The 21,962-nt window shown below is 48.9% G+C and overlaps 1 protein-coding gene across 2 annotated transcripts in view; it reads left to right on the top strand.

Annotated features, from left to right (window-relative positions):
- Positions 1-16,884, top strand: part of SYN3 (synapsin III) — a 443,491-nt gene extending 426,607 nt beyond the window's left edge. For both annotated transcript variants that reach the window (XM_059081741.2, XM_067010054.1), the window contains exons 10-14: positions 799-901; positions 5,571-5,705; positions 6,595-6,682; positions 11,856-12,147; positions 15,574-16,884. In XM_059081741.2, coding sequence (XP_058937724.1) covers positions 799-901; positions 5,571-5,705; positions 6,595-6,682; positions 11,856-12,147; positions 15,574-15,706 — 751 coding nt within the window. In that variant the 3' untranslated portion in view covers positions 15,707-16,884. The remainder of the gene's footprint in view (positions 1-798; positions 902-5,570; positions 5,706-6,594; positions 6,683-11,855; positions 12,148-15,573) is intronic.
- Positions 16,885-21,962: the final 5,078 nt, after the last annotated feature.

Raw genomic sequence — 21,962 nt, 5'->3', positions numbered from 1 at the left:
CCTTGTGACTCCAAATCCAGCCATCATGAGGGAAGCCAAGTGCAAGGCCAGGAAGACTTCTCCAGATACAACCATCCTCTTGTTGCAGGGTCAAAGTCCGGCACTGAGATCTTCCCCTGCAAAGCAAACGGGCCTTACAGCCGTCAAGTGGCTGGAAAGGGAAAAAAAAGCAGCGGGCCCAGAGGGCCAGGCCCCCAGGCCAGGCCAGAGCAGCCTGCCAGGCTCCTCTGCCTGCATTCCCCAGGCAGGAGGAGAATATGCCCTTTGTCCCCACAGGCTGGGCCTGGTAGAGCGGCCTGGGAGGGATTTCTGGGGACCTTCGAGCAGCTTTCCCAAGGGAAAAGGACTTCAGGGGGAGCTGGGTGTCCAGGATGGCTCCCGATAGGGACAAGGCAAGCTTCCCACTACTAGGGAGCCAGTCAAGTTTAAGTGGGTGGGGTCAGGTCTCTGAGACCTCTCCCAGCTCCCATATTCCTTCTCCCCCAGTCCTGTTTCTCTCCTGCCCTCCTGGCTCCCTTTTAGCCGCTCTCCTGCTGTCTCTCTCTCACGGTCCATCTACGTCCCTGCCTCCCTTTCTACCCATTCTGTCTCTCCCACTGCCTCTGTCTCTCTCTGGTCTCTGTCTCCCTGCCTCTCTGTCTCTCTTGCTGCATCTCCTGTCTCTCTCCATCTCTGAATGGTTGCCTGTGTGTTACTGTCTGTCCCATGCCTGTTTCCTGTACGCGTCCTTCTGTGTCTCTGCCTCCCGTCCCTGCTGCCTGTCCCTCACGCCCACTGCCTGTGTCTGCATCCACGCAGGTACAGGCTGTGGGTGGACAGCTGCTCAGAGATGTTCGGTGGCCTGGACATCTGCGCCGTCAAGGCTGTCCACAGCAAGGATGGCAGAGACTACATCATTGAGGTGAGAGGTGGAGCAGGAGACCCTCCGGGCCTGTCCAGGCCCCTGAGCAGCCATGCCAGAGGGAAGGAGTCCAAGTGTGGCCTCCGGCGTGGTCAGCTGTGTCTTAGCCCATGGCTGGGGCGCATGCAGCCCAAGCCACAGCAAGAAGCTCCCACAGGCTTCTCACCTACCACCCTCACGTACCCCATCCCCACCCTTGGCTGCCTCTAAAACCTCTGTGCCCAGGGGCTCTGAGCTGGCCCTCAAGAGTTCTGGGCATGAGGTTAACAAATATCCCCAACCTGTGGCCCTAACAGTAGGGGAAAAGCATCGGGCCAAGAGTTGGCAAGATTCTGTCCCCTCAGGCCTCTTCAATTTTCTCAATGTCCCAGTGTGTAAAGAGGACACACTTTTCTGGTCACTGGGCAGATATTCCACTGTATGTTCAATCAGCAGACGGGTACCCAGTGGCTCCCATGGGCTTGGTGTGGGGGTAGCTCTAGGGACAGAGCTCTGAGCAAGACGGACATGGGGTGTGCAGGCTGGCAGGGAAGGGTGGTACACTAACTTGAGGGCACCGAAGGTTAGGAAAGGGGTGTGAATGGAGGGAAATGTAATTGTAAGAGAGGTCAGAGGGGCTCTTGAGTCCCAGCATCTTTCCCTCAACCTTCCTGCAGCCCACGCCTCTCAGAGGCCAACCACCCCTGCTGCCCTCCAGAGCTGTCGCCTACAGGTTGCCGTGGTCCTTCCATCACCCTCCTTCCCTACCCCCACAGCTTCCTCTCCATGCTTCTCCCAGCCCCACAGTCCCCCTCCCACCTTCAAGGCCCTGTGTCTACCCCAGTCCCACAGGCCCCCTCTCCCCTCCGTGGCTCTCCCCTCCATCTCCCCCAATCCCAGGGTCCCCCTCCCCTCTCCGTGGCTCTCACCCCATCTCCCCCAATCCCCCGGTCCCCCTCCCCTCTCTGTGGCTCTCCCCCCGCCCCGTCTCTCCCAATCCCCTGGTCCCCCTCCCCTCTCCGTGGCTCTCCCCCCCATCTACCCCAATCCCACGGTCCCCCTTCCCTCTCCGTGGCTCTCCCCCCGCCCCGTCTCCCCCAATCCCACGGTCCCCCTCCCCCCTCCATGGCTCCCCAAGTCTCTTGGCCTCACAGCCCCCTCTCCCCTCCTAACTCCCTTTCCCTCCCCGCCACAGCTCATGGTTCTCCACTGCTTTCCCTGCAAATGCTGCTCTGGCTCAGAATTCTCCCTTCTCTCCCCAACCTCACATCCTATCTCTCCCACCCCCCAGAGCCCCTTCCAGTGCTTCCCTTCTATGGCCTTCTCCAACCACTGCAGAGGCCCGGTGCTGACACAGGGCCAAGACACGTGAGGGAGAGCCCTGTGGCTGCCCCCTCCCTGGGGTGTGGGCGGCTAATGGGAAGCACATGGCTGGGGTGACCGCAAGAGCCAGCCAGTCCTCCAGCCCCGAGTGTCTGCACCACTCCCGGGACCCGCAGCATGGCAGGACCCGGTGACGGGAGGGGTGGGAGCCCTGCTCTTCTCCTCCAGCACTGCCAGGAGGGCATCCACACGCAAGCCCGAGGGGTAGCCAGCTTGGAGGTGAAGGGGAGGGACTCCAGGGTGCACACAGCCCCTCTGCCCGCACTCATCCCCCAGAAGGCCAGGCAGCTTCCAAGGATGAGTTGCATCTATATTTGCAGGTTCAATCCTGCTCTAGAAAACAGCTCTCTCCTCAAGTCCAGCAGCCACCATACCTGAAATCTCCTCAGCAGCCCCTTCTCAGAGGACAGTGAAGGGTCCAGGAGCAAAACTACTGCCCTGTACACTTGCTTCCAAGCTAGACCCAGGCTGCTCCTGGAGGAGCGAGGATGCCTGGGACCTTCAGACCCACGCCTAGGGCATTACCTCTCCTGAGACCCTTCCTGGCCTTCCTGCCTCTGCGTCTCTTCATGGGACCACCACACACGGACTCAGCTTTGGCACACATGTGGTCATTGATTCATTCACCCATTCGTTCATTCACTGTTGAGCCCCTATTCTGGGCACCAGACCCCCAGCCAAGTGATGGAGATACGGCAGCAAACACAGTAGCAGGGACCCTGCCCCTAGAGCCTCCCTTCAGAGAGGGTCCAGCAATCAGCAGGAGGGCTCCTGGCTCCCTTCCTGGAGCTCCTGCCTAGCTGAGTTAACTCAGCTTTCACTCTTAGGAAACCAAAATTTGTACCCGGGGGCCCAGACTCCCTGCCTCCAGACATTTAGCGGGTAGGGGATGAAAGACCTTACACATTGAAAAAAAAAAAAAATTCGTGGGTTTGGACTTTACAACACAATAAGACAACTTCTCAAAAATGTTCCGGGGCAGGGGGCGGGGAATGGCTTTTCAGATTTTTTTTTTTTCTCTCAGAAACATTGCAGAGTTGTTTCCGTTGCTTTTCAGTTTATAGTGAGGTCAAGGGAGATGGGGAACTTTTTACCAGAAAGATAAAAGGTATTTTTCCCCAGTCAGGAAAAGAAACAGACAGAAGGGATCCAAAAATACTGATTTCTTCAGCCACCTCTGTGGTGAGAACATAAAATTTGTGGGACATGTTTTGTGAAGATCCTCACAGTGAAATACTCAGGGGAAAGACCCTTGAACTTGTCCTCCATGACCTGTACGGGGAATGACATTGCTCATTGGAAAAATGTTTCCCTGGGGAGACCAGAATGTCCACTCCCTCTGGCTGTGTCCATAATGGGGACTCCAGAATGCTCTGACCTCAGGTTCCTTGTGGTGGCTGTTTTCCACTGCAGGGAATGTAGGAAACAGAAACCAGAACAAAAAGGGGTGGGTGGGGTCAGGAAGAGAAAGGACAGGCCTGTGTACACGTAGACTCCACAGTTATAACTCAGCTCAGCCCACATTGAACGAGAGACTGTCCATGTGTCAGGCGCTGGATCCAGGGTACCAGGAACCCAGGCATAACCAACAGGGAGCTCAGCTGGAGGACAGTTTTCAGGACCATCCATAATAGGATCTGCAATCCCATCCTTGAGTTTGCTTTTCAGCTTCCCCACCATAGTAGGTGCTTTAGACTCACAGGCTCCTAAAAGTCCCAGCTGGAAGGGTCTTTGCAGCTGCCCAAACCCCTCCGTTTATATAGTTGAGGGAAACAACAGGCCCACAGAGGAAAAGTGACATGCCAAGATCACACAGCAAGTCCCTAGCAGAACCGAAGCCTGGAACCCAGGTCTGCTGTTCCCAGTTCTTACCACAGAGAGCTGTTCGGTGATCGGTGAAACACAGAAGGATTGCTAGCAATCTGTCCTTGAATTTGCTACTTCTTGGACTTCAGTTTTCCCATCATGATAAGGATAGTAATGGTACCTATCTCAAAGAGCTATGCTGAGATTTGTGTGAGGTCATCCACACCCAGTGCTTAGAACGGCGCCCGGCACATAATAATGAAATATAGCACTTACTAGTATCCTTATCGTTATCAGCAGGACTTATTGCAGGGACCTTTCATTTCTCCATTCAAGAGGTACTTAGTGAGGGCACACCTGTCTGACAGGACACAGGGCCCATCCCCAGCCCAGGGGCTCACCGTCTGGTTGGGGAGACACACATCAACAGGAGACCGTGGCCCTGTGCAATAAGCTTTCCAATGGGACGACCAAAGTGAGGGGGGCAGGAGTGCCGAGGAGGCTTCCCAGAGGAAGGGCCGGCTAGATGTTCCCTGACGGAGGAGAAGGGCTTAGGCAGGTAGAGAGTGGGCAGAGAGAATGACACGCACAAGGACCTGGACAAGGGAGAGAACCTGGTGAGCCCCCAGCTTGGGAAAAGGGAGAACCAGACAGTGCGTTTGATGGGGGCGGGGGAAGGGGGGGTTGGTGAACAGGCTGGATTTCCCTATAGCTGGGGAGGAGACAGAGGGCCCACCAAGGCCTCGCTCCCCTTTGAGACCGCCTACAGCTGCCCGTGCCTGGAGAATCACCTGGATCGTTGGCCTACGTGACTTCGGGCAAGTCCCTTCCCATCTCAGGGCCTCGGTTTCCCCATCTGCAAGAAAAGCAGATGTGCGGATGTACAGATATGATCTCTCAGGCCCCCTCCCAGTGTAAGCACTGTGCCTCCTTTGAGAAGCAGCCTGCTCCCCGTGGAAGAAGTTCCTCTCCGGGAGTTTATTCTGCCAGAGCCCTGGAGGGCAGGCCTTGTCTCTTCCCTCTTCTCTCTGAGCCCTGCGTCGACTCTAACCCTTGTTATTTTTTTGGTCATAATCGAGCCCCCCACCTTCACTGCTTCCGGCTTTGTGGAAAACCTTGACCTTGGGCCAGAGTTCAGGAGGCCAGCCCCAATCCTGGGTGGGGGCCAAGGTGGGAAAGGAGGGGCAGAGACCAGCTCCCCAAAGAAAAGAGCAGAAAAGGTCAGCAAAGGTTCCCAGCGCTTGGTCGCATGTCTGAGGTCCAGCAAATGTCGACCGAATTGAACTGAGTCCAGGGAGTTGATTTAGACTGAACTGCAGGAAACTGGATGTCTCCACGGGGGTCATTCCCAGCTGGAGGCGCTGGGCTGGGTGTTTGCATGGAGAGCATTGCCATCTAGTGTTCACTTCTGTCGTGAGCTCTGAGCCTGCCTCCTGGGATGCGCTGCCTGGCCCCCTGGCCTGAGGGTCCTTCAGGACTCCTTTTCTCTCATCACCTGCAGGTGATGGACAGCTCCATGCCCCTGATTGGAGAACACCTGGAAGAGGACAAACAGCTGATGGCCGATCTCGTTGTCTCCAAAATGAGCCAACTCCCGATGCCAGGGGGCGCAGTGCCCTTGCCCCTGAGGCCTTGGGTAAGGTCCTCGGAAGTAAGGGACACTGTGTAGCCATGAGAAATGCCCGGCTGTCTGGGAATGGGTGCCCTGATCCACAGGAGATGCTCCCAGGGAGGAACCAACTTGGGGAGAAAGGAATGGGGTGTGGGTGAGGCTGGGGTTGGGGGAGAGCTTGTAGCCCTGCTCCTGATGGGGGAATTGGGGAGGCTCTGAGAGGCCCTTCCTCCCTTCACCATCCTGGGGAGAAAAACCTTGTCTCGACTGGCCTTTGGGTGTCTGTATGCAGAGATGATTAACATGAGAAACCAGTTGTCTCCTCTGTGCCCTCCGTCCCGGGCCTGAGCAGGGAGCAGCATGTGCGTGCATGTGTGTGTGTGTGTGTGTGTGTACGCATGTGCCCGTGTACACACATGCCCTTTGTATACTCCCAGGGCACCAGTCAATAGAGACTATTGTGTCTTCCATTTTCCTCATCCTCCAACCTCGATGTGCTCCCTCAGAGCTCCTGCCTTCCACAGTCCTCACCGTGGACTACCAGATTATTCTCCAAAGAATTTGTTAGCCCCCCAGCTTTCTGGAAAAGCAAGTCTCAAAACCTTCTCCCCCTTTCCCCACAAAAACAAACCTGTGATAACAGATGTCAGAATGACGGTCGTACTCGAGGGGGCTGCTGGCTGGGAGGGGGCATGGAGTAGGCTTCTCCACTGGAAATTTTCTGTCTTGACCTGTTTGGTGGTTACACAGGTGTATTCACGTGTGAAAACTCGTTGTGCTGTACACTTAAGAACTGTGCACATTGTGTAAGTTTTACCTCAGTAGTGAACAGATGTTGATAAACCCTGCCCTCGTATGCAGGAAGTAAATGGCTGCAGTGACCACAACAGGCTTCTTTTCTCTTCTGCTCTAGACTCCTCAGACTAAACCAGCAAAACCCCCCGGGCAAGCCCAGCTTGGGCCTCCGCTCGGACAGCCTCAGCCACGGACACCCACACAAGGTAGGGCCCCCACGACGAGCCACACACTGAGAGAACCGTCCAGCAAGCATGCTGGAATGCACTGAGGGGTCCACGCGTGACTTACAGAAGGTGCTCTGGAACACTCCATCTTAATACTTTATCCCCAGATATGTGCCCTCGCTCTGTATGCAGAATGAAAGAGACCGTGAGGTTTGTCACCCCCTTAAGGTCAGAAAAGGAGGAAAGGAAGACAGACAGTAAATGTATTAAGTACCTAATATGTGCCAGGCACTGTGCTAGGGACTTGCCCATTTGTTTTCTTATTTTCAGCCTCCCAACTTGTCAACAGTGAAAACAGCAGTATTTCCTTTTTACAGAGATGGGTGTTGAGGCTTCGTCCAAGGAAGCACAAGAAAATGGCAGGCTTACAAGTCTGGCCTTTCAGATCTTCTAGAAATTGTCTGTTTCCTAGCTGCTAGCAGTGCCTGATTATAGATTTATGAGCCAACCAGCTAGAGTGAGAAAGAAAGAAAAACAGAACGTTGTACAGAACCTTGTCGATTGGAATTGTTCCTCAGAAAATATCCCAGCATTACTATGTAAATGCCACCATTTATTAGAGAATGGATGAACTATTGATGACAAGATGAAAAGAAATCGTGGCAATAACTAACCTCCTCTCAGGCTGCCAGCTGCTCGGGTGTTCTCACGCTCAGGCCTGGGGAGAAAGCCCATGTCCTCTCCCGCAGTCAGAAGTTTCCGGGCACACTCACTGCTCTAGTGCCAGCTTGGAGCCTCAGGACCGCTTTGCACCAAGAAGCCAGGCCAGGCATTTTCATGGCGACCTTTTAAGGATCTGCTTTAAGACTCATCAGAAAGAAACATTACTATCACACTGTGGCCTTCCCAGTCGCTTTTATCAAAGTAACAGATTTATTGCTTCTTGGGAAAATCGGCCTTGGGCACTAAATGGCTTCTTCTTCAAAAGGTCTTAGATAAAATACCCCATTCATCTTTCTTGTCTGTGCTTCTCTTCTTGGAAAAGCAGAAAGCATTTAAGAAAAGGGAAACTGCATGACTTACATAACTGTACCAAAGAACACTGGCTTCTTCTTCGGGCAGATAAACACCTATTTGAATCCCCTTCCATGTCTCAGTTCTCTGGCAGACTTAGGCAAGTTACATCACTTCTCGGAGCCTCAGTTTCCCCAGTGATAAAGGAGGAAATGACAGCTGCGCCGTTTAGTAATGGGAAGCTTCCCGTGAGATAACGCAGGTGAAGCAGTTAGCAAGGTGTCCTGGCGGGGAGGTAGTGCTTAGTAGGTTCTAGCTCTTACTACTACTAATATACTCTTAATAACTATTTATATGACCTTTACCATTAAAAACTCACTATTCATATTTTGTGTCTTACTAACAATTATAATATACATGTTGTCCTTAATGGTTGTTATCATAACAATCCTTATAACTAAAGCAGCCCCACTGCCCTCCTGCCTGGCGATAATTCTATAATTATAAATGTTCAAAAACAACTTATTCATCACCCTGCCAGGCTCTGACTGTGCCTCTGCCCTACCCTGGCCTTTCCCACTCTGCCCCAGGACTTACTTTTTCAACCACATTTGAACTGAGCACTTTTAAAACAGAGAGCTACTGTATTCTGGTTTCCTCTCCGGCCCAGGGTAGAGACACGCTCGATAAAGAGATATTTTAAGCGACATGAGGCTAAACACACGTTTATTGAGTTGAAAAACAATCAATTTAAAACCAATTAGGATAATTAAAGAAAATGCTCATTGAATTAACACTCAGATTAAAAATAACAAGGCTAATTAAAACACAGTGCTTTCATTGAGTTCCCAAAATAACAAGATCACATTATTAACTTGTTTTTTGAACTCACTACTCACTTTCAACTCAGTAAAAGTGAAGGTCTCTTTTAATGAACCCCATCATCTTTTAGCACCAGTCCTGGGCTAAGGCAAATACTTTCTACATTTAATTTTTTTTCTGTACGTGCTCAAACAAAAAATACTAAATTTGTTGCTTTGCTGAGAAGCTGAAAGAAATTAGTGTCTCTTGATGAATCCCACCTGTATAATAGGGACTGAAATGAATAGTTAATAAATGAATGAATGAGTATCCAGATTTTCCAAGATATCAGTCTTGAGGAGCAGAGTGTGGAGAGGTGGGGTGGGGGGGGAGGGGTGGTTTAAGATAAAACTAGAAAACATGTCTTTTTTGGACCTACAATGGGTTTAAAAAACAAAAAAGTAAACCAACATTTAAAAATCAGAAGCTTTGGGGCTTCCCTGGTGGCACAGTGGTTGAGAGTCCGCCTGCCGATGCAGGGGACGCGGGTTCGTGCCCCGGTCCGGGAGGATCCCACATGCCACGGAGCGGCCGGGCCCGTGAGCCATGGCCGCTGAGCCTGCGCGTCCGGAGCCTGTGCTCCACAACGGGAGAGGCCCGTGTACCGCAAAAAAATAAATAAATAAAATCAGAAGCTTTTACATAAACATCTAGATTTCCAGCTTCTCTTGATAGAGCAGGAGCTCTAGAAACAGTGGGCCTGCTTGCTACGTAGCAGCTCTCCACTGACAGGGCAAGGACTCCTCCGTTTGCCTCAGGCCCTACTCCTTCCTCCCTAGTATCACTTCCACAGTGACACAGTGTCAGTTGCCATTTTCTTTATGCTTGCACCTCTTTAAAGAGATAAGTCTGAACCATGTATCTCAAGTGGGAAAGGTTTTTAAAGCCACGTGATTTTTCTGACACTCTCCTGTTTTATTTATTTATGTACCTGCCTGGCCCTATAGGTGTTTGAGTTTTGTGATCAATGGGTCCTCCAATCTACTGGGACAATATAGTCATGAATCAAGCCATGTGCAGTCAGTTGCTAGTCTGGAGCTGCAATTCAGTCCAACCTGGAAAGTGTTGCACAAGCTCACAAAGCTGTTCAAATGTGGAGGGATGTTTGATGTCTAGTCCAACGACCTCATTTCCAAGCAAGGGCCCAGAGAGGAGAAGTGACGCACCCATAGTCACATGGCAGGTTAATGGCAAGGACCTGGGGCTCTGTTACCTGTAGGGTGTCAGGGCCACCAGACATGCAGGTCGTGCCCTCCACACGCCAGCTGAAATCTAGGCCTTGCCCCCTTTGCACCGGGCTCAGAGCAGCCACCACTGGGGGAAAGCACCTTTTTCTTAATTTGCACAAAGGTGCTGCCCTGTGTGGTACAGTAAAGAAAGGAAAAAAAGGAAACAAAAGAAAACAGAGCATTGAGTCAGAGAGATCTAGGTTTGAGTCTAGGCTCTTTCCCTTACTAGAAGTGACACTTTTTAAGCAAGTTGCAGTATATCTGGGACTGAGTTTCTTTGTAAAATGGGGATGATAATAATGCCCAACTCACAAGCTGCGAGGGTGACCAGCCCAGGGCCGGGACATGATAGAGAGGACACAGTAGAGACCTGGGGAGCTCACACAAATGGAAGCCCCATTATGAAAGGGCTCAGAGTTGAGCTCCAGCCCTTTTTAAACTCTCAGTCTCCCATCCTCTCAACAAAGCATGGCGAGAATCACCGCAGTGCATCCCACCTTCCCAGGAGCCGCTGTATCCTGGGCTGGAGAGCAGCAGGCAGCTAGTCTGCTTTGCCAAGGTGCATTTCACAGTCAGCAGTCCTGACACCTGGGTTCAAGGGTGAGGAGAGTACACCTTGCTTGCTTGGAGCCGTGGAATTCCACTCAAAGTCATTTCAGGGAGGCTAAAATGTCCTTTCGCTTGTAGGTGAAAGCCTATATGCTCTGTGCAGCAACAGGGTGAAGCCAAGCTCCTCTGTGGGCTTTCCGTGGTTACCCCTTCTAGTTATGAAACCTTAATGAGGCTGTTTCCACTTCAACCTGATGAGAAGAATGGTATCTTCCCTACCAGCCTCTCTCTAGATCAAATGATATATTGCTTTTGAAAGTTCTTAGAAGAGATTAGAGAGCTATCCAAAAGTAAGGGATAATTATTTGCATTGTTTCAAAAGTAATACATCTTCAGTGTGGAAAACATCAGTGAGCAAAAGGAAGAGAATGTAAGTCCCTCATCATCCCAGCGCTTTTAAAATCATTGCTCGGTGGCTCATTACTCGAAGTGCGGAAAGCAGAAGCGTCACCTGGGAGCTTATTAGTAACGTAGACCCCATCTGTGTTGCCGTAACAAAATACCACAGGCTGAATGGCTTCATGAACAGACCTTTATTTTCTCATGGTTCTGGAGGCTGGAAGTCCAAGATCAAGGTGCCAGCAGGGTTGAAACTTCTCCTCAGGGCTTGCAGACAGCACCTTCTCACTGTGTCTTCACGTGGCCTTTCCTCTGTGTGTGCAGGTCTCTGGTCTCTCTCTCTCGCTCTCTTCTCATAAGGACAGCAGTCCTGTTGGATTAGGGCCCACCTTTATGGCATCATTTAACAATAGTTGCCTCCTTTAAGGCCCTATTTCCAAATACAGTCACACCGGGGGTTAGGACTCCACCATATGAATTTTGTGAAGGGACACAATCCAGTTCATAAAACCGCTCAAGACCTACTGTATCGGAATTTTTATTTTGACAAGATGCGTGGTGATTCATATGCCATTAAAATTTGAGACACACTGGTTTTAATGTATAACCTTCCAGTCCTTCTTTTTTACATAGCTTTATATATATACATGCCAAAATGGAATTAAACTGCAAATACTGTTTTATAAGCTGCTTATCGATAACATCCCATCTCATTTAATATTATTCTGCCACATCATACATGATGACCATAGCATATTCCGTTATATGAATTTATCTTAATGTTCCTAGTCAGTTCCCCTACAGTTAGGCATTTGTTTTGTTTTCAGTTTTTCACTGTTATGAAAAGCACTGTAGGGACTTCCCTGGCAGTCCAGCAGTTAACACTTCGCCTTCCAAAGCAGGGGGTGCGGGTTCAATCCCTGGTCGGGGAACTAAGATCCCACATGCCTCGTGGCCAAAAAAACCAAAACATAAAGCAGAAGCAATTATTGTCACAAATTCAATAAAGACTTTAAAAAAATGGGCCACATCAAAAAAATCTTAAAAAAAAAAAAAAAAAAAAGGAAAAACACTGTAATGAACATCCCTGAAGGGACACTTGTGCACAGCCATATTTATCCTAAAAAAATTTGAATGTAATAATTTTTTTCTCCCTGTAGGGGGCCCTCGCCAAGCTCAGTCTCCTCAGCCCCCGAGATCTGGAAGCCCCTCGCAACAGAGGCTCTCCCCACAAGGCCAGCAACCCCTGAGCCCCTCATCTGGATCTCCACAGCAGCAGAGGTCACCAGGCTCTCCACAGCTATCCCGCACATCTGGAGGCAGCTCTCCAAACCAGGTCTCCAAGCCAGGCACCACCCTTACCTCACAGCCCCGGCCCCCCATGCAGGGCCGCAGCACCTCCCAACAGGGTGAAGAGTCCAAGAAACCAGCAACACCCCACCCCCATCTCAAGTAAGTGCTTTGGGAATTGGGAAGGGCAGAGGGTGGACTTGGGGTGTGGACAGAGCTGGGCTGGCTCAGGGTCAGAGACTCAGAGACAGAGGAAGACCCACCAAGGCCTCTCCCAGACTTTAAATGGGTAGAAGGAAGCCCAGAGGATGGAATCGGGATGGCAGGCAGGGCCCAGAAAGGTGAGAGGATAGATTAGGTCCCACTGTGATCCTCCACGTATACGTGCATCAGTTATCTCTTGCTGCATAACAAACCATCCTAATACTTAGTGGCTTAAGAAAACGACCATTTTCTTTGTTCATAATTTTTTGGTTTAGCAATTTGTTCTAAGTTTGGCTCAGCTGGGAGGATCTTCTGCTGGTCTCTCCTGTAGAGCTGCCAGATAAAATATAGGATGCCCAGGTAGATTTGAATTTCAGATAAACAATGAATAATTTTGAGCATAAGTTGCCCTCAGATGTTACATGGGATATATTTATACTCAAAAAGTAATTGTTTTGGGCTTCCCTGGCGGCGCAGTGGTTGAGAGTCCGCCTGCCAATGCAGGGGACGCGGGTTCGTGCCCCGGTCCGGGAAGATCCCACATGCCACGGAGCGGCTGGGCCCGTGAGCCATGGCCGCTGAGCCTGCGCGTCCGGAGCCTGTGCTCCGCAACGGGAGGGGCCACAACAGTGAGAGGCCTGCGTACCGCAAAAGAAATAATAATAATTGTTTTTAATCTGAATTTCAAATTTAACTGGGTGTCCTGTATTTTTACTTACTAAATCTAGCAACCCTACTCTACTGGGATCACTCATATGGCTGTAGTCATCTGGCAGCTTACCTGGGGCTGGATGGTCCAAGAGGGCCTCCTGCACACATCTGGTTGTTGGTGTTGCCTGTCAACTGAGCCTCTCTCTCTTCTTGGGCCTCATCCTCCAGCAGGCTGGGCCCAGCTTCCTCACATGGTAGAATTACATTCCAAAAGGGCAAAAGTAGAAGCTTCAAGGCCTCTCGAGGTCTGGCCTTAGAAGACGCTGCATAATGTCATTTCGTCCCATCACACGCTTTTGGTAAAAATAAGTCACGTGGTCAAGCCCAGATTAAAGAGGTGGGGAAATAGACTCGATAGGAGGACGTGCAGAGTCACATTGTGAGAGACTAGGTGATGGGGACGGGAAGGAGGGTTGCCACCACTTTGTAAAAGATCCGTCCCAATGCACACATACATCCTCTTTCCACTCAAGCCCGTCTCTTGGTTTGAGGTCAGAAAGAGAGACCCTAAATGTGTTTTCTTTGGAAAGCTTCTCCCTTTCTTCAACTCCAAACACTAATATTAATAATCATCATTTCACTGCTAGCGTCTATTATCTACTTACTATGTACTAAGCACTTTACCTAGTTGGTTTGTTTTTTTAAGTCCCACAGGCTTAGGAGTTAATAATAATTATTATCCCCATTTTACAGATGAGCAAACAGAGAAAGAGATTAGTAATTTGCCAAAGTTTCCACTGTTAGGAAGTAGAAGAGCTAGGATTGGACACAGGACATCCAGCCCATGAGTCATGCTAACCATAATTTTTCTGAATAGGTAATACATTCACATGGTTCAAAGATTTTAAAGATTTTGTTTTTATTGAAAAAAACCTTACTCCCAACTCATTCCTATCCAATGCTTTCCTGCCCCCTGCTCCCCAGAGGTAACCATTTTTGTTAGTTCCTTGTGTGTTCCTCCAGTGTTTCCTTATGCAAATACAGAAATACATGTTCTGTTTCTCTCCTCCCACTTATTTACACAATCAGCAGTATTCACTGTCCACACCATTTTGCTCCTTGCTTTTACATTTAACAATAAATCCTGGAGCTCTTCCACTCAGTTCATTAACATTTTCTCCTTTTCACAACTGTATAGTATTCTACTATATAGTTATACTACGATTTATCCAACTAATCCACCCTAAAAGGAAATGTGGGTATGCTCTTACAAAGAAGGTTGCAGTGAATAGCCTTGAAAACATGCTGTTTCTTATACGTGCAGGATCAGCTGTATAGAAAATACCTGAAATGGTGTTATTGGATCAAAGGACAAATGCATTTTTAGTTTGATGAAATTAGCAAGTGGTCCTCCAGCAATAGGCATAGAGGTTGACGGCACAGACTCTAGAGTCAGACCACCTGGGTTCAATCTCAACTCTGCCACTTGAAAGCTGCATGACCTCAGAAAAGTTACCTAATCTCTCTGTGCTTAAACTTCCTCTCATGCAAAATGGGGACAATAGTACTTACACCACAGGGTTATTGTAAGGATTAAAATGAGTTTTTGCACAGTTAGTGCTTCTAGCCAGCCAGAATGCAGCTGGCTCCATATGGGTGTATCTGTGACAGCCTCTCACATGTGAAAAGATACAGCCCAGCTAATCACAGGACAGACGAGGGCTTTGGGACTTAAGCCAGGTTTGGACGCTAACCTCAATAGTCATCTAGCTAAAAACATTTAAATCTCCTGGGTTGTTGCTCTAAAGTATTATTTGATTCAATTCAAATCAGCAGGTATTTATCAAATGCCTACTTTGAACTTAGTCCTGGATAACACCCCGGGGGGAATAAGCAAGGGGTAAAAGATAGTCTCTGCTTTGAAGAAGATTTTGTTTAATGTGGTGACAAGACCAAGTGGGGATCTCTTCCTATGTCTTTCACCCTCACTAGGCTCACCTCAAGGTGAGCCCCTTGAGGACAGGGCCTGAATCTCATTCATCTCTCCAACCTGTCACCTAGCATTCGGCTGGCACACAGGGTCAAAAACTGTTGTTCAAACAGCAGGCACCGTGAGAATTTCAAAATGGGCTGGAATCGGCAATAAGGGTTTCCGAGAAGAGTTGGAACTGAAGCCCGAGTGTCAGAGCTAGAAGAGACCTGAGGGTGGGCTAGACCGACCCTCCATCGCGCCGATGAGGGAAAGGAGGTCCCGAGCAGTGAGTTACTTGCCCACAGCTGGAGGGGCCAAATGGCAGAGAGGGTCTGGAATACAGACCTCCTGATTCCCAAACTAGCCCTGGAGAGTACAGGAGGAACAACCATAATGCGTTGATACAGCCCTTTACCAAGTGGGTTTGTGCACAGAAGCAGGAGAGTGGCCAAGCTGCGTTCTGGTTACGCCTGCCGTCTGAGCAGCCTGGTTTTGTGAAAAGAATATGAGCCTTGGATGCTCCCCTGTTACTTGCTGTAAGCCCCAACTTCTGTGCCTCAAAAAGGATACCAATAGCCACCTTGCAGGTTAATTGCATGTGTGGTGTACTCAGCATCGTGTAAGGGCGGGGATGCCTTGTTTCTGGTCTCACTGTCCTTGTGGTGATGGGGCTCACCCAGCTGGCTTCCGGACAAGCCCAGGACTCACTTCCTGGGGAGTCCAGCCTTGTCGCCCCCAACCCCCTTGCCTTTCTGTTTCAGCAAATCCCAGTCCCTGACTAACAGCCTCAGCACGTCTGACGCCTCCCAGCGTGGGACCCCAAGTGAAGACGAGGCCAAGGCCGAGACCATCCGCAACCTGAGGAAGTCTTTCGCCAGCCTGTTCTCTGACTAACCCTGTCCAGGCTGGGGAGGGGGTGCCCCGTTACCCTCCCCCCCTCCTGCCCCATCCTCCGTCTCAGCCTTGGTTCCTGACGGGAACAGAATGGAGGGCCTGAGAATATACTTTCCAGATGCCTTTGATCGAGGAATTGAGTATCTACACGTGTTCCCACTTTCCTTTGCCATGACGTTCCAGCATTGCCCGACTGAGGGGTGGGCCTTTGAGAGCCTCCAGATTCCTCAAAACGGGCCTTAAAGACAGGCATCACATCAACCTTCCTACCCAGATGCTTGCTTCCCTGCCTCAGATAACCAAGTGAGATGTCTGTGTGTGGCTAGTTTTGACATTTCTTGTGAGTGTTTTGCTTGCCTTTGGGAAGGGCCCCCTCTGAGCCTTGCCCCACCTCCATCAAATGCAGACGCCGAAGTCAGACCTCAGCAATGTAGGAGGCAATAACCTTTTGACAGTGTTTTGCAGACAAATGGAGAAAAGTGCAGCCAGGGGAACCTACCATCTACCCTTGCAGGTCCCATCCAAGCTCAAGAGATGGCCCTGCAGACCAGACAGGCAAAGGCCCTATCACACCCGCCGCCAGTGGATCTTGAGGACCATGGAAAGAATTCAGAGGCTGTGTGACACGTGGGGCCTTTCAGAACCCAACAGGAACAGAGGGGAGACTGTACAGGGCCGCTCGTGCCCAGAGTGCTGTCCTAAATTGGACAGCCAAGAGCAGACCACCCGTTCTTTTAGGAATCATCACTAGTTCCCAGAGGGGGAATATGCCTTCCACTTCCCAAGGAAGGAGTTAGGTTAGGGCCTCTCCACCCCATTCCGTGTTACACCGCCCTTTGGTCTCTGAATTCCCACCAGGAATGTCGTTTTCTCCTCAAGGATATACAAGGAACCAGAGATGAGGATGGATGACACAGGATCAGAAATTGCGATGATAGTAACTTCTAGCTCGGCCGGCGTTTTACAGACAGTGTACAGCAAGGCACTGGTAGGTTACTCAGTTATGAAAGGGTTCACTGGTCAAACGTGTTTAGGAAACACTGTTTTTTGTTTGTTTCTTTTCTGAGATTGATAGTACATATCAAAGGCTCTTGGAATTCCTGCAGCAAAGAAATTAGCTTTAACTTTGTTTAACCCACACTTATTTGACTAAACAACTGCAGAGCTGGAAAATGTAACCCTGACTCCCTTCCCAATGCTTTCTCCTACATCAGACTCCTCTCATGATTAGATGGGGTGCAGGGGTGTCCCAAATCTCCAAGCACCTGGTGCTAGAAACATTGTAGGTGCCAGACCAGCCTCCTGGTTCCAAAGAGCAGAGGATAATCCAATGTAGCCATGCTATCCCCTTACAGCTCACTTTGCAGCTTGAGACACGCCTTCCCTTCACTGTTCATAGGGAAGGGTGAGAGGGAGGTAAAAATGAAAGTGTCCTTGGCCTGGAGCTGCATTCTGAGTAAAAGAGTGCAGAAAACTGTTGGGCAGGATGTAACACCACAAAGCCACGTGTTTTAGAAGATTGAGAAAACAGGAAGTACGTGAGGCGATCGTCATCACTCTTCTACACTGAAAATTAAGATTGGAAGAAGAAATCAAACTATCTCACCCAATTCTTACTTAGTAATAAAACACAGCCCAAAATACACAACAAAGTGGTGATAGGCTAGACAAAGTTTCTCAAAGCGTGGGACATGGCCATGTGCATAGCTAGCTTCATTTCAGACCAAAGGATTCAGAATTTCTGGTCATAGGCCCAGAACCTGTATCTTTGTCATCTCCCTAAGTATTTTAAATGCACATTGAAGTTAGACCAGCAGCCCTGCCCTGAGCTGTGTGGGAAAGCTGCTGTGTGAGAAACAGTACTGGTGTGGAGGCATCACAGCCAGGGCCCACTCCTTTGGTGAGCAAAACTAGTGACTCCATAAACAATGATTACGTGGCTTACATTTTCCCACTTTCCCATATTCTGTCCCTTGTCCCTAAAAACACCCCAACATTCAAACCATATTTCCCAGATACTCCAGTAGAATATCAAACTCATTTCTCAGGCCAGGCATCCTTGTTTTTATAGCCATGCACAGAAGATTCCATGACATAAGTTTATAACCAACACATTGAAATAAATTTTCCCATCAGTCTGTGTATAAGTATAGAGACCAAGAATGGTCCTTTGGAGACCGTTGATCCCCAAAATGGACTGTTTTCTCACATAGGCTAGCACATGTTCCCTCCAAACATTTAACCTTTAATAATTGTGATTTGTTTAATGGAAAAGAAGAAAATGAAAGAGGGAAGGGAGTCACTCTGTAGAGAGTCTGAAAGGTTGTGTTTGTTATTTTTTGCTTTGTTTCACAACCTTGGCCCAAAGAAAGACTAGCATTTTCCCTCCAAGCTGACTTGGTGAGGCTGAAACATGACAAAAGATCCATTTGGTTTGTTCTGACATGTAGCACAATGAATAGAGAATTTCAAATGCAGCCTCAGTGGACACCTCCACCAGCCGGAGAAAATATCTTCTTCGAGATCTTCCTCCTAGCATGATAAAAGGGTACTGTCATCTCATTGTCAAATCAGCTTTCGAGGGATACTGGCATCTACGTATCCTTTCTCTTGCATTAATCCTCTGTGTCCTCTTCATCATTACCACACTGCCCCCCCCCCCGCCCCGTTCAGTCCCTGCTGATGGGGCAGTTATTCTACCATTCCAGAATTTCAGGGGTTATAGGCCTTCGTTCCCATGGTAACAAATACAGTAGCAAATCCCATGAGCCTGAACTTCAACTACCTTCTGGAAGTTCACATCTGAATTTGCAGTGGAAGGAGCTCGAGGGGAAAGCAAGCCGGTGCCGGCATCTCGTGAACGCGCTACGTGGGCAAAGCACAGCGCACGCCTTGTTCGGCACACAGTTGGTATGCAGGATGTGTGTTAGGTTGGCCCTCCTAGAAAACTATGAAATTAACAGAATGTAAACAAAATGTTGAGAGAAGAAAAAGGCTGTTTTTCTAAGGGTATCAATGTGAGGAAATCACTTGCCCAGGAAGAGAATCAAACCAACAGAGAGATTGATAAGAAGCTGAAGAGCATCTGTGGCCGTTTTTTAACCTACGGGAGCAAGCAGAGCAGAGGGCTGAGACCTCCCCCGTGGTGAGCGTGCCCCACACAGGTGAGTTGACTGTAGGGCCACCGAGGCTGGGAGCTGAAGGGACCAGGTGCCATTGTCAGCATCAGTCAGGAGGTGCAGCGAGCAGACCAGGACAGTACAAAGGCTTGTCCAGCAAAGACCCAGGGGTCCCATCCCGATCACACACCACACAGCAGACCACAGCAGAGCCCAGCTCGAGCCATCCTGCAGGCACACAGTGTTCTTTCAGAGTCTTGCCCCTCCCAGTGCCTCATTCAACTTCATAGAACAAGTTGGTGGCTCATTTGGTTTTATGTGTTTAGAATCTGTGAAAGGATGCAAGTTAGAGTCCCAGTGTAAGTGAGTTAAAGTCAGCCTCGCAGATACAAGCAGTAACTTAATTATGCTGGAGGAATAGCTCAGAGCCTAAGAGCACTTGCACATGCATCGCATGGTTTTCTTTACCCAAGAGAACAAGCAGGCTGGTTACTAACTATCCCCCCAAGTGTCAAAAGCTGTCCTCGACTCCAGAGCAGTCATGGATTAAATTCCATTTCAGTCTAATATTTAGACTCTAATAGAAGGTGGCACTTTTGGTTTGGTTGGAGACAAATTGCAAGGTTGGGTGACAAACAAGTCAAACCAGTCCATTAACCAAACACAATGCATAAAGGGCACAGAGGCTCCCTTGTGTTTCCACAGACAAAATATGCAGCCCCAAGAGATGAGACTTTCAGATTGTGTTTATAACCCTCTCAACTGGCAGGCCAAGAGGAAAAGATGAAATTTTTTTTGAAATTTTAGTGTATTATTTCTTTAAGGTAAAACCAATGTAAAACTAAACATTCTTCTTACAATTGTGTGTGTGTGTGTGTGAGAGAGAGAGAGAGAGAGAGAGAGAAAGAGAGAATTCTTTAAAATCCTAAATGCGTTTCATTATTTCTATTCTGCTTGGTCCTCCCGCTTTAATTCCAATTTCCAAACTCTCCACATTTTAAGTATCTGCTCTGTGGTCTTTTGCTGAGTTTAGAGCAGAAGCAAGTTAACATTTCCTTGCCTCTCAATTAACATTTTACCTGCTTTGCTATGGGACGGCAGAAACTTAAGTGCCATAACCTACTGGGGAATCCCAAGAGAGCCATTAAGTTAGTTAAGATGAAACCTTATGTCACATGACCTAACTAGTACTTCCCGTATCTGATCTTCTCCACATCTTCTACAGTCAGCTGGAGGCTATCCAAAGGAGTATTAACCACACTCACAGCACAGTGGAGAACTGGGACCTGCCTGGCTCCTCCCTGAGGCTCTGTCATTTGGCAGCTGCTGCCCAGGGTAGGAGAAAGACAAGCCTTGGCTCAGGGCCCCAAGTATAGGGAGCAGAGGTGAGTGTAGGAATTACAGAGATATTAAGCTAAACAGTGATCTCAGGAACTGGAGAGAGGCAAGCAAGAGAGAGAGAGGACAGACTTCAACTGTTTGTACATAGGGAGTCACAAAATCTTACATTGTTAAGAGAGGATACCTCCCATGATTTGATTTCCAGCTATGCCAAACCTGAGCTCTCATTTATAAATGGCCAGGGTTGGTGGGGGGGGGGGGGGAGAAAATCACACAAGCCAGTGATGTGGAGTGCATCTCACACAGCATTCTACACCAGCAGTCCCCAACCATTTTAGCGCCAGGGACCGGTTTCATGGAAGACAATTTTTCCACGGAGCAGGGGAGAGGGGGGATGGTTTCAGGATGATTCAAGCCATTACATTTATTGTGCACTTTATTATTATTACATTGTAATGTATAATGAAGTAATTATACAACTCACCATAATGCAGAATCAGTGGGGGCCCTGAGCTTGTTTTCACTTGCCAATCACTGATAGGGTTTTGATGTGAGCCTGCAAGCAATTGATTTATGATGGTCTCTGTGCAGTCCAACCTCTCTGCTAACGATGATCTGTACCTGCAGCCGCTCCCCAGCGCCAGCATCACCCCTCAGCTCCACCTCAGATCATCAGGCATTAGAGTCTCATAAAGAGCACGCAACCTAGGTCCCTCGCATGCAGTGTTCACGGTAGGGTTCACGCTCCTACGAGAATCGAATGCCGCCGCTGGTCTGACAAGGCGGAGCTCAGGCGGTAACGCGAGCGATGGGGAGCGGCTGTAAATACAGATGAAGCTTCGCTTGCTCACCCGCTGCTCACTTCCTGCTGTGCAGCCTGGTTCCTAACAGGCCACAGACTGGTACTGGTCCATGGCCCAGGGGTTGGGGACCCCTGCTCTACACTGTCTTCTATCACAATACATCAAAGTGGTGTCAGAAAGTCACGCAGTGAACAGGCTATGACCAAACCATGACTTCATTCTCATCATACACCAGCAACACATAAAGCTCAACGGTCTCAGTCTAATGAAAAGAATGTAGATTTTACAAGCGTCTGACTATAAAGCTAGTCAAGAAGAAAAGCTTCAATGATGGTTTAAAGAATTCAGAATAAACTGTTGAGAGGAGCACAAATTTAGGTGTGTGACACACCACTGGTATCCTAAACTAAAACTTGTCACGTAGGATAGTAAGTCCGAAGTGAGGTCGGAAAGTAGCACCTGTATCTGCAGGACACCAACACCATTCACGAAACTCTCAAGGACCACTTGAAAATGAATGCATTTTGAAAACTACTGTTTTATAGTATATGGTGCTTCTGGTCATCACTATGTCCTTCCATCCCCACTACACGCACACATCCCACATACAGCGCAACCTAACATTATAAGGCCACAGAAAGGTGTACTAGAGAACCAGGATGTTTTTACCCATTGAAGTTTCAGGGTGACTCTTTCAACCCAGACCCAGTTAAAGCCATATGGCTTCTGGTGGACACTTTTTTAAAAGCTGTCCTATAGCTCAGATAATACAAAATACCACAGGAAAAAAGAATGCCAACAGCCCTAATCCTTTAACTATACATTAAGCTACTAAAGGTGACATGGCCTCTGGAAAATCATATTAATTGACTGAATTTTCTTCACTGTGATGGAAAAAAGGACAACACATATGATATGTATAGCAAAGAAAAAAAATTCATGTGTACAAATTCATGTGTAGGACTCTAAACATTCTTGCAGCACACAGCATTC

Source organism: Kogia breviceps, chromosome 12, assembly GCF_026419965.1.
Source record: "Kogia breviceps isolate mKogBre1 chromosome 12, mKogBre1 haplotype 1, whole genome shotgun sequence".
Classification (NCBI taxonomy): Eukaryota; Metazoa; Chordata; class Mammalia; order Artiodactyla; family Physeteridae; genus Kogia; species Kogia breviceps.
This window is presented reverse-complemented; position numbering and strand designations above follow the sequence as displayed.